The following is a 13,362-nucleotide window of genomic DNA, read 5'->3' as shown; positions in this document are numbered from 1 at the left end:
TGTTAGATTTAAGTTTGCGGGTATGGGAGAAACTTTTTAGTTGCAATAATTAAACTCCAAAGCCTAGAAATTTATGCTTATTAAGGATGACACTAACCAATCTAAGTGGATGGAAGCATCTTTGTTGTAGGAGTTGAGGAACCAATCTGAGTGGATGGAAACATCTATACAGAAGCTATTCATAAAAGCACAGACCTCAGGTGTTAGAAATAACATGATAACGTGTATACATATGGATAAACAAATTACAAAAGAATTCATTTTACATACGCTTGATTCCAAGTTTCAACATCACAATAACGTGTATATATTCAATCAATAAATGTCGTTTTTGGCATTTGAATAACAACATATTTTTCTCCCCCTAAAGGTAAGCTAGGTAAATATTCAATCCGAACATCTTTGTTATTCCCATTTTTGTAGTCAGAATTACTACAACAACAATATGATATGTTTCTCCCCATTAGTCAATGCTTTACTCTTTCGTTAGATATAACGTTTAAGCACAATTGTTTTTTCCTTAGTGATTGAAAATCACTTTTTTACTCCATATATTTCTCTCCCTTTATTTCATAAAATGATAATGGTTCGAGCAAATAAAGACCGAAAGGATCTTACAAATCTAAAAGACTTGTAAACAACCTATACGAGTTAAGCACGAAGGTTTCACATACCACTTTAGATAGCCAATATTAAAACCGAAACTACAAGTAATTTAGTTTTAATACGTTATCAAGGAAACAATTTCCCGAAGCAATTTTCCCTGATAGTTTAACATATCGACAAAGAAACTTAATTCCCTTGTTAAACCGATTGTGTATGTACAATCGCTTATTTCGATAAAACGAAAATAAAGATCAGAATTAACTTTATTTCTCTCATCGGGCTCTAATTATTCAGACAATAACTTATACCTTTCTCTTCAGACAAGAAAAACACTAGGTTAGTTAACTAATCTTTCTTGTCAAGGCATTCGATTAGACTTGAATAACCGAATCCCCCAGTTTGATAAGTCTAACTAAGATCAGAATTAACTCAGTTTCTCTTATCCGGAATTAGTTTGGACTAAAAAAATGATCCCTTATTTTGTTAACCATAAACAATAAATACAAACCAAAATAAATTGACTTGCACAATTAATTTTTAACCGAAAGCAATTGAAACAAACATAAACATTATAACACTGCAGTTGCACCGAATTTCGTTAAGCAAAAACATTTATACCCAACAATAAAAAAGATACCAAACGGTAAACCAAATAAATTGACACAGTTTTTTTCTTACTCGGAAACAGTTGAATCACACACACATCCATACACAATATAATGGAACATATCATTTGTACCGAAATTTTGTTAAGCAAAAGCAAAAATATATGCAATATGAACAGGATTTTCTTAAACAGGAAAATGATTAACTAACAAATTCGTTACCTCAAATTCTGCAACCTCTTCTCCCCAGAAAGATATATCATTAAGTGCAAGTTAAAATAAGAACTCCCCCCCAGTGTGTTGTCATCCTCTCGCAAGAACAAAAGAACAACAACAAAAACAACCTTTGCCAGAGAAAGGTTGAAAAGGTTTTAACTAATGCATGCCAATAGAAAAAGTTGAATTTTTTTTTTTGGTAAGTCCAAAATGAATTAATAAATAGTAGAATTACAAAGAAAAACAAGCAGCAAGAAAAGAGGTCAGAAAACCCCCAAAAACTTGCTATTTATTTGAAACGAAAATAAGATACATTAGGATATTCAACTGAATTTAAAAAATCAGGTCTCCCTGTATAATGTCTTCCTTCTTCATTAGGAAAAGCACAACCCCTTTTTGCCATATTATCCGCTGCAAAGTTAACTTCTCTATATGTGTGAACAAACCGAATAGCCTCAAACATAGAAGAAATGTCCCTCCACCTTTGCCAAACAAACCATGGCAGCTTGGAAGTAGTAAAAGACAACACTGCACTCTTCGAATCCGATCGAATACAAACGCACAAAAAACCCGTTGAACAACCCATTCCATCCCTATAATAATCCCGTAGATTTCAGCAAGATAGTTTGAGGTTATACCAAAACCAATGCTCATAGCTCCAACCACATTAGCCTCATGATCCCTTGCAACAACTCCAGCTCCAGCTACGCCCGGATTCTCACGAGCAGCACCATCACATCAAAGCAACAGCTCTCCTAAAGCCGGAGTATCCCACATGCATTCAACTGGTACCAGCGACTTCACCTTTCTATGAGACACCTTAAAAAAATCCAAAACCTTTAAGTCCTTTACTGTATTGTTCACGTGCCTTTTGAGCCGCCTGGAGTACTCCATCACCTGATTAGAAACAGATTTTTGAAAGAAGCCCCAGCAAATCCTCTTGTTTTCATAAACAAAGTGATTGCGTGTCATCCACAGTTCAGATCTTACGACCAAAATAGTAATCAACCAAAGTTCCCTTATCATGTTGCTCCTTCCCCGTGCAGCTTTGTAGGCCTGATTTTATCTTGTCTATTGAATTACCAAATGTATCTTATTTTCGTTTCAAGTAAATAGTAAGTTTTGGGGGTCTCTCTGACCTCTTTTATTGCTACATACTCTCTTTTGTATTTTTGCTATTCTTTAATTCTTTTTGGACTTGCCAAAAAAAAATGCAGCTTTGTAGGTAGTACACAGATTTAGATGAGAATGCATTCCAAAAATATCATATAACCAGCTCCATGCCTTGATAGCAAAATCGTAATGCCACATCAAATGATCTAACGTTTCTTCCTCCCTATTACACAAACATCATTTATTCACAACCTGGATTTTAAAGCGACTTTTAACCTTGTCAAGTGTAGCACAAGCTCCTCTTAGTATTTTCCAGTTCCTTGCAGCCAAGGCAGGGTGCACAGTCGGCCTCCATAACAAATTTTCTCCTACCAGCTTAGCATACTTCTTGCGAATTAAGGATTTCGCAGAACTGACAGTAAAACTAACTGTGTAATTGGGCTTCCAAACCCTGTGATCAACACCATTCAAAGTCCTAGGCAAATCCTCTTCAACGAAACCAGCAGCTAGAAAATTATTCCGACATTCTTCACTCAAATTCCAGCCTCCTTCATTCAGCATATCACCTACCAAAATAGCACAATCCAAAGCATAATCTTCAAGTAAATCAGCAATAGCTACATCCCCCAACCATACATCATAGTAAAGAGAAGTATTACGACCATCACCAATTAAAACCTTAGAATTATCCTCCACCAAAGAGTAAACCCATTTAATACATGAAAGAATAGAAGATTTCACATAATGAACCAACTTAGCATTCCTCATGAAAAATTTGGCTCGAATAAAACGATCCCAAACCTTATCGAGTTACGAATTTTCCACCAAAGACCCATAAGAAGCGCTCTATTCGTAACACTCAATTGATTTATACCAAACCACCTTCCTCATAAGGAGCACAAATCTTGTCATAAGCCACAACAAAAGACCTACTCACTTTTGAATCACCAGACCATAAAAAATTCTAAATTGCAACTTCACACTCATGAATAAATTTTCTTGGCCACTTATAAACAACCATATTATGAATCGAATAACTAGCTAACACAGATTTTACCAACACCACTCTGTCTTGAAAAGAAAGCATCCTTCCCTTCCAACCCGCAAGTTGTTCTTTGATCTTCTCAACAACATTGGCTACATGATGATATTTAATGGCTTCAGGCATAACCTTAACCCCTAAATACCTATCTGGAAAAATAGCAATAGTCATCCCCAGAAAAGCAGAATTAGTAGATCTCATATTCAAAGAACCACCACCAAAATATAGTTTACTCTTCTCTCGACTTACTGTTTGACCCGAAGCACGTTGATATAAACCCAACAAATCCACCATATTTCTCGAACTCTTCATGTTACCTTTACAGAAAATCATAATGTCATCAGCAAAAAAGAGATGGGTAGGAGCAATACCTTTTCTATTAACCATATGAGTCATCTTGCCCTCACGAAAGAGTTTCGGGATATTTCTGCTTGAAACATCCTCAATCAACACAAAAATAAGAGGCTACAAAGGGTCACCCTGACGAAGCCCTCTATCAATACTTAAGAAACCTTCCGCGCTACCATCGACGAGAACCGAAATTCTAGCAGACTTGAGAATTTGAGAATCCAGTCACACCAACTCTCAGAAAAACCATATCTTCGAAACACCTCCAAGATGAAAGTCCAACTAACCGCGTCAAATGCCTGAGTTATATCAAGTTTTAACCCAACATTACCATCTTTCCGCTTAATCTGCGTTTCATTCACCATCTCTGAAGCTAGACTAATATTTTCATGGATATTTCTCCCTTTCATAAACGCCACTTGTTCCTCAGAAATCAAGTTATCCAAAACACTACCAAGCCTCGTAGCTAAAATCTTAGTAAAAATCTTTAAAAAAAACTACTAAAACCAGTCGGCCTAAAGTTACGAAGAGTATTAGCACCTCTCTCTTTAGGCAGAAGCATGAGAAGACTAGAATTCACGCCATGAGGAATGAATCTATTAGACCAACAAAACATAATAGCATTAACCAAATCCTCCCGGATAATCTCCCAACAATGCCTATAGAAAAAACCAGCAAACCCATCCGGCCCTGGCGCACTATCCGCACGCAAATCAAAAACCGCTGCATGAATCTCATCAATTGAGGGCAACTGATACATTCTAGCACTCTCCTCAAGAGAAATACTATTATGATCAATATCAAAAAAAAAACTTCAACTGGAACTGAATCATCACCATTAAACTTTGCCTCATAATAATCAACAATAAGGTTACGAATCTGATTACAATCAGTCACCGTTACCCCATTAGCATCCACCAATTCCGAAATAGTATTACTACTCCTACGAATACGAATAGAATTATGAAAGAAATTAGAATTACTAGCCACTTCAACTAACCACTGATTTCTGGATTTTCTCTTCAACATAATGACTTGTTGCATTCTAATATCATTAACTTCCACTGCCACACTTCTCATCGAGTTCAATTTTTCCACATCCGAAGGGTCTTCATCCGATAAACGCATTGAACTTTCAAGTCTAAGCTGAGCCTGTTTCAGCCTAACATTAACATTACCAAAAACTTCTTGATTCCACAACTTCATTGCAATTTTAAGACCCTTTAATTTTTGAGGATATATAAAGGCTGGTGAACCTACGATAGGTTCCTTCCAACTATCTTCAACCATATGCATAAAATCGGAATGCCCAAACCACATTTTTTGAACTCGAAAAGGCGCTCTTCTTGGTCTCGTGTTAACAAACGGAAAACCAATAAGAGGAGAATGATCAGAAACTTCCCTTGGAAGAGCTTTACACCGCCAATTCTCAAAACGATTCAACCAAAACTCATTAATCACTGCCTGTCAAGCCTACTAATAATTCTATGAACTCCAGATTGCCTGTTAGACCAAGTAAACTTGCAACCCAAGGAATCCACTTCAAAAAGGCCATTGTCATCCAACCAATCACTAAATTCATTCACCACTGCAGTTCTCGAAGTTGCACCACCCTTTTTCTCATCGTTACGCAGCACACAACTAAAGTCCCCAATTGCCAACCATGGCAACTGAAGTGCACCCATATCTAACTGTCTCCGCAGATTTCTCCTAGTAGTTTGCACTGAACTAGCATGCACAAGAGAAATATGAACACCATCCACACCAATGATAATAGCCTGTTTGGAACAATTCACCACCACCGGATCAGCAATACCCAAAGACCACATCACCCACAGATTACCAATACACGTATCTGTAGAATTATGAATAATCCTTAACTAATTCTCTAAGTTTAGCTTGTGCCTCATCACGCACAATCCCATTTATGTTCCAAAAGGGAACTCTCATTGGGAAAAAACCTTGGGAGTGTTATTTATCTTAACTCTCTGCGCCAACCTATTAGAATCAAACTTTTGCCTTCCGTTTCCAGGTTTAAGCCTAGAACCTGCAGCAATTTTATTGGTACTGTCAATCAAAGTTGAATTTCCAGAAGTCTTAGAACCACCAGAAGTACTAACAATCGATGCTGAATTTCCACCAGTCCTAGAATCTTCAGAAGTACGAGCTAAAATAACTGGCGTCCTAGAAGTCCACATTCCAGAGTGTTGATAAAACAAAGGTGTTGACCCAACTTGTAAAATTGCATGAACACCAGAATCAACCGAGTTGTCCTCAATCAAACCAAGTTTGGCATTCAAAGTATCAAACTGATTTGGCGAAACAATGCTTTCTCGAACAAAAGGTCATCGGTTAAAGGAGTGTCGGATAAGTTAGCAGCAGTCCTATCAACAATTGAATTCCTACTCTCCCTCGCTTCAGAATTCAATGTTGACTTAGAACTAGGCATACCCTCCGTAGCACGAGTAGCCAAAACTATTTGCGCCTCTGTTCTTTGTCTAGTTCTTGCCAATTCAACAAAGGCAGAGCGAAAGATAGCTTCAGACTTGGCTAACTCATCTTGTATCTTTTTTGCTACAACTATTTGAACACTCCCTGCTACCACTTCACCTTCCTCAAGCTCTGATTGAATATAGTTAACGTTTGCATGCTGGCCATGCACACCAGAAATCTGATTCCCATTAGGGACGTTATTTACATTAGCTTTCTGGCCATTACCCAAAGTAACTTGGTTTCCATTAGGTAACTCAGTCACAATTGGAATGACAGGAGCTGTCTTTCCTTTCCTACGTTTGGGCTCTTGCCAATCGTTCCCAGCACTAGCAACATTATTACCGCGCGCTTCTTGAGTGATAGAATTGTTAACCTGCTGTATTGCGCTGAAGCTTGCTACAACGCATTACCAGATGAATTCTTATGCTTCTTTCTACATTCCGAATCAACATGACCAATTATTTTACACTTAGTACAGAATTTAGGTCTTTTTTGTATCTCAATTGGTTGCCAGAAATCACGACCCCCAATCATAATATGAATATCATCAGTGTCAAGCTCAGCAAAGTTAATATCTATGAGAGCTGAAGCGTAATAACCATATTCATGATCTAATGTGCGTTTATCAACCACGACTAGAGTACCAAGGGATTTACCAAACGCCAGTAAAGTCTTCTCAATCCAATATTCAACAGGCAAACCAGGGAACTTAACCCATACCGTAGCATGAGAAGTATTGTGTTTTTACGCATCAAAAACAGGGAACCATTCCATTAGGTTAAGCTTTTGTAGTTCAAACATCCACGCCTCAACATTAAGAATCCTGTCTCGATCTTGCATTTGTTAGGATTTGGATTATTCTGCATGGTATTTCATCTTTCTTCTATTGTGAAATTTGACTTCCTTCATATTTTCTTGAATCAACGTACATAGAAATGCAATTTTTACTAGATGTATTGCCTTAGAACATATTAATTGTAATTACAATACATTTTTCAAACTTTTTTTGTTAAAGATGAGTTTATCTAGTTTACAATTTAGTCTCAGAAATCAGTTTCAGATGTATAACGAAGTGTTCAGACTTTTTTGAGTTAACGTATATAAAATTTAACATTTTTATGAACTCTTTCTTTTTGTGTTGGCTTTGTCTTTCTATTTGATTCAAGATAGATGAAATTTGTTAGGATTTGGCTTAGTTCTGCATGGTCTTTCATCTTTCTTCTATTGTGAAATTTGACTTCCTTCATATTTTCTTGAATCAACGTACATAGAAATACAATTTTTACTAGACGTATTGCCTTAGAACATATTAATTGTAATTACAATACATTTTTCAAACTTTTTCTGTTAAAGATGAGTTTATCTAATTTACAATTTAGTCTCAGAAATCAATTTCAGATGTATAACGAAGTGTGTAGACTTTTTTGGGTTAACGTATATAAAATTCAACATTTTTATAAACTCTTTCTTTTTGTGTTGGCTTTGTCTTTCTATTTGATTCAAGATAGATGAAATTTTTTAGGATTTGGATTAGTTCCGCATGGTCTTTCATCTTTCTTCTATTGTGAAATTTGACTTCCTTCATATTTTCTTGAATCAACGTACATAGAAATGCAATTTTTACTAGACGTATTGCCTTAGAACATATTAATTGTAATTACAATACATTTTTCAAACTTTTTCTGTTAAAGATGAGTTTATCTAGTTTACAATTTAGTCTCAGAAATCAATTTCAGATGTATAACGAAGTGTGTAGACTTTTTTGAGTTAACGTATATAAAATTCAACATTTTTATGAACTCTTTCTTTTTGTGTTGGCTTTGTCTTTCTATTTGATTCAAGATAGATGAAATTTGTTAGGATTTGGATTATTTCTGCTTGGTCTTTCAACCTTCTTCTATTGTGAAATTTGACTTCCTTCATATTTTGTTGAATCAACGTACATATAAATGCAATTTTTACTAGACGTATTGCCTTAGAACATATTAATTGTAATTACAATACATTTTTCAATTTTTTTTATTAAAGATGAGTTTATCTAGTTTACAATTTAGTCTCAGAAATAAACTTCTGACTTATAACGAAGTCTGTAGACTTTTTTGAGTTAACGTATATTAAATTCAACATTTCTATGAACTCTTTATTTTTGTATTGGCTTTGTCTTTCAATTTGATTCAAATAGATGAAATTTGTTACAATTTGGATTAGTTCTGGCTGGTCTTTCATCCTTCTTCTATTGTGAAATTTGGCTTCCTTCATATTTTCTTGAATTAACGTACATACAAATGCAATTTTTACTAGACGTATTGCCTTAGAACATAGTGATTGTAATTAAAATACATTTTTCAAACTTTTTCTGTTAAAGATGAGTTTATCTAGTTTACAATTTAGTCTCAGAAATCAATTTCCGACTTATAACGAAATGTGTAGACTGTTTTGAGTTAACGTATATAAAATTAAACATTTTTATGAACTCTTTCTTTTTATGTTGGCTTTGTCTTTCTATTTGATTCAAGATAGATGAAATTTGTTAGGATTTGGATTAGTTCTGCATGGTCTTTCAGCTTTCTTCTATTGTGAAATTTGACTTCCTTCATATTTTCTTGAATCAACGTACATAGAAATGCAATTTTTACTAGACGTATTGCCTTAGAACATATTAATTGTAATTACAATACATTTTTCAAACATTTTCTGTTAAAGATGAGTTTATCTAGTTTACAATTTAGTCTGAGAAATCAATTTCCGACTTTTAACGAAATGTGTAGACTTTTTTGAGTTAACGTATATAAAATTCAACATTCTTATGAACTCTTTCTTTTTGTGTTGGCTTTGTCTTTCTATTTGATTCAAGATAGATGAAATTAGTTAGAATTTGGATTAGTTCTGGCTGGTCTTTCATCCTTCTTGTATTGTGAACTTTGGCTTCCTTCATATTTTCTTGAATCAACGTACATAGAAATGCAATTTACTAGACGTAATGCCTTAGAACATATTAATTGTGAATACAATACATTTTCCAAACTTTTTCTGTTAAAGATGAGTTTATCTAGTTTACAAATTAGTCTCAGAAATCAATTTCCGACTCATAACGAAGAGTGTAGACTTTTTTGAGTTAACGTATAAAAAATATCACATTTTTATGAATTCTTTGTTTTTGTATTGGCTTTGTCTTTCAATGTGATTCAAATAGATGAAATTTGTTCGAATTTGGATTAGTTGTGGCTGGTCTTTCATCCTTCTTGTATTGTGAACTTTGACTTCCTTCATATTTTCTTGAATCAAAGTACACAGAAATGGAATTTTTACTAGACGTAATGGCTTAGAAGATATTTATTGTGATTAAAATACATTTTTCAAACTTTTTCTGTTAAAGATGAGTTTATCTAGTTTACAATTTAGTCTCGGAAATCAATTTCAGATGTATAACGTAGTGTGTAGACTTTTTTGAGTTAACGTATATAAAATTCAACATTTTTATGAACTCTTTCTTTTTGTGTTGGCTATGTCTTTCTATTTGATTCAAGATAGATGAAATTTGTTAGGATTTGGATTAGTTTTGCATGGTCTTTCATCCTTCTTCTATTGTGAAATTTGACTTCCTTCATATTTTCTTGAATCAACGTACATAGAAATGAAATTTTTACTAGACGAATTGCATTAGAACATACTAATTGTAATTACAATACATTTTTCAAACTTTTTCTGTTAAAGATGAGTTTATCTAGCTTACAATTTAGTCTCAGAAATCAATTTCCGACTTATAACGAAATGTGTAGACTTTTTTCAGTTAACGTATATAAAATTCAGCATTTTAATGAACTTTTTCTTTTTATATTGGCTTTGTCTTTCTATTTGATTCAAGATAGATGAAATTCATTAGGATTTGGATTAGTTCTGCAAGGTCTTTTATCTTTCTTCTATTGTGAAATTTGACTTCCTTCATATTTTCTTGAATCAACGTACATAGAAATGCAATTTTTACTAGACGTATTGCCTTAGAACATATTAATTGTAATTACAATACATTTTTCAAACTTTTTCTGTTAAAGATGAGTTTATCTAGTTTACAATTTATTCTCAGAAATCAATTTCCGACTTATAACGAAATGTGTAGACTTTTTCGAGTTAACGTATATAAATTTCAACATTTTTATGAACTCTTTCTTTTTGTGTTAACTTTGTCTTTCTATTTGATTCAAGAAAGATGAAATTTGTTAGGATTTGGATTAGTTCTGCATGGTCTTTCATCCTTCTTCTATTGTGAAATTTGACTTCCTTCATATTTTCTTGAATCAACGTACATAGAAATGCAATTTTTACTAGACGTATTGCCTTAGAACATATTAATTGTAATTACAATACATTTTACAAACTTTTTCTGTTAATGATGAGTTTATCTAGTTTACAATTTAGTTTCAGAAATCAATTTCCGACTTATAACGAAATGTGTAGACTTTTTTGAGTTAACGTATATAAAATTCAACATTTTTATGAGCTCTTTCTTTTTGTGTTGGCTTTGTCTTTCTATTTGATTCAAGATAGATGAAATTTGTTAGGATTTGGATTAGTTCTGCAAGGTTTTTCATCCTTCTTCTATTGTGAAATTTGACTTCCTTCATATTTTGTTGAATCAACGTACATAGAAATGCAATTTTTACTAGATGTATTGCCTTAGAACATATTAATTGTAATTACAATACATTTTTCAAACTTTTTTGTTAAAGATGAGTTTATCTAGTTTACAATTTAGTCTCAGAAATCAGTTTCAGATGTATAACGAAGTGTTCAGACTTTTTTGAGTTAACGTATATAAAATTTAACATTTTTATGAACTCTTTCTTTTTGTGTTGGCTTTGTCTTTCTATTTGATTCAAGATAGATGAAATTTGTTAGGATTTGGCTTAGTTCTGCATGGTCTTTCATCTTTCTTCTATTGTGAAATTTGACTTCCTTCATATTTTCTTGAATCAACGTACATAGAAATGCAATTTTTACTAGACGTATTGCCTTAGAACATATTAATTGTAATTACAATACATTTTTCAAACATTTTCTGTTAAAGATGAGTTTATCTAGTTTACAATTTAGTCTCAGAAATCAATTTCCGACTTATACCGAAGTTTGTAGACTTTTTTGAGTTAACGTATATAAAATTCAACATTTTTATGAACTCTTAATTTCTGTATTGGCTTTGTCTTTCAATTTGATTCAAATAGATGAAATTAGTTAGAATTTGGATTAGTTCTGGCTGGTCTTTCATCCTTCTTGTATTGTGAACTTTGGCTTCCTTCATATTTTCTTGAATCAACGTACATAGAAATGCAATTTACTAGACGTAATGCCTTAGAACATATTAATTGTGAATACAATACATTTTCCAAACTTTTTCTGTTAAAGATGAGTTTATCTAGTTTACAAATTAGTCTCAGAAATCAATTTCCGACTCATAACGAAGAGTGTAGACTTTTTTGAGTTAACGTATAAAAAATATCACATTTTTATGAATTCTTTGTTTTTGTATTGGCTTTGTCTTTCAATGTGATTCAAATAGATGAAATTTGTTCGAATTTGGATTAGTTGTGGCTGGTCTTTCATCCTTCTTGTATTGTGAACTTTGACTTCCTTCATATTTTCTTGAATCAAAGTACACAGAAATGGAATTTTTACTAGACGTAATGGCTTAGAAGATATTTATTGTGATTAAAATACATTTTTCAAACTTTTTCTGTTAAAGATGAGTTTATCTAGTTTACAATTTAGTCTCGGAAATCAATTTCAGATGTATAACGTAGTGTGTAGACTTTTTTGAGTTAACGTATATAAAATTCAACATTTTTATGAACTCTTTCTTTTTGTGTTGGCTATGTCTTTCTATTTGATTCAAGATAGATGAAATTTGTTAGGATTTGGATTAGTTGTGTATGGTCTTTCATCCTTCTTCTATTGTGAAATTTAACTTCCTTCATATTTTCTTGAATCAACGTACATAGAAATGCAATTTTTACTAGATGTATTGCCTTAGAACATATTAATTGTAATTACAATACATTTTTCAAACTTTTTTTGTTAAAGATGAGTTTATCTAGTTTACAATTTAGTCTCAGAAATCAGTTTCAGATGTATAACGAAGTGTTCAGACTTTTTTGAGTTAACGTATATAAAATTTAACATTTTTATGAACTCTTTCTTTTTGTGTTGGCTTTGTCTTTCTATTTGATTCAAGATAGATGAAATTTGTTAGGATTTGGCTTAGTTCTGCATGGTCTTTCATCTTTCTTCTATTGTGAAATTTGACTTCCTTCATATTTTCTTGAATCAACGTACATAGAAATACAATTTTTACTAGACGTATTGCCTTAGAACATATTAATTGTAATTACAATACATTTTTCAAACTTTTTCTGTTAAAGATGAGTTTATCTAATTTACAATTTAGTCTCAGAAATCAATTTCAGATGTATAACGAAGTGTGTAGACTTTTTTGGGTTAACGTATATAAAATTCAACATTTTTATAAACTCTTTCTTTTTGTGTTGGCTTTGTCTTTCTATTTGATTCAAGATAGATGAAATTTTTTAGGATTTGGATTAGTTCCGCATGGTCTTTCATCTTTCTTCTATTGTGAAATTTGACTTCCTTCATATTTTCTTGAATCAACGTACATAGAAATGCAATTTTTACTAGACGTATTGCCTTAGAACATATTAATTGTAATTACAATACATTTTTCAAACTTTTTCTGTTAAAGATGAGTTTATCTAGTTTACAATTTAGTCTCAGAAATCAATTTCAGATGTATAACGAAGTGTGTAGACTTTTTTGAGTTAACGTATATAAAATTCAACATTTTTATGAACTCTTTCTTTTTGTGTTGGCTTTGTCTTTCTATTTGATTCAAGATAGATGAAATTTGTTAGGATTTGGATTATTTCTGCT

At 32.8% G+C, this 13,362-nt stretch overlaps 1 protein-coding gene across 1 annotated transcript; it reads right to left on the bottom strand.

The window, feature by feature from the left end:
* Nucleotides 1–2,777: 2,777 nt before the first annotated feature.
* Nucleotides 2,778–5,250, bottom strand: LOC113316095. Its single transcript, XM_026564322.1, has 7 exons — nucleotides 4,744–5,250; nucleotides 4,471–4,699; nucleotides 4,218–4,396; nucleotides 4,062–4,134; nucleotides 3,598–3,899; nucleotides 3,415–3,504; nucleotides 2,778–3,230 (listed from the first exon to the last, which is right to left on the bottom strand). Exons 1-7 carry the CDS (start codon nucleotides 5,248–5,250, stop codon nucleotides 2,778–2,780), a joined length of 1,833 nt encoding a protein of 610 aa, XP_026420107.1.
* Between the last annotated feature and the right edge of the window lie 8,112 nt (nucleotides 5,251–13,362).

The sequence above is a fragment of the Papaver somniferum genome, chromosome 10 (genome assembly GCF_003573695.1).
Source record: "Papaver somniferum cultivar HN1 chromosome 10, ASM357369v1, whole genome shotgun sequence".
In the NCBI taxonomy this organism is placed as follows: Eukaryota; Viridiplantae; Streptophyta; class Magnoliopsida; order Ranunculales; family Papaveraceae; genus Papaver; species Papaver somniferum.
The sequence above is the reverse complement of the archived record's forward strand: the minus strand, read 5'-3'. Positions and strand labels throughout refer to the sequence as shown.

Coding starts and splice junctions, on each gene's coding strand:
- LOC113316095 (XM_026564322.1), bottom strand. CDS start 5,250: ATGTGGTTTGGGCATTCCGATTTTATGCATATGGTTGAAGATAGTTGG. Junction 4,397..4,470: donor GCTTCTGCCTAAAGAGAGAG/GTGCTAATACTC, acceptor CTAAGATTTTAG/CTACGAGGCTTGGTAGTGTT. Junction 3,231..3,414: donor CTTATGAGGAAGGTGGTTTG/GTATAAATCAAT, acceptor TCTTTGGTGGAG/GATAATTCTAAGGTTTTAAT.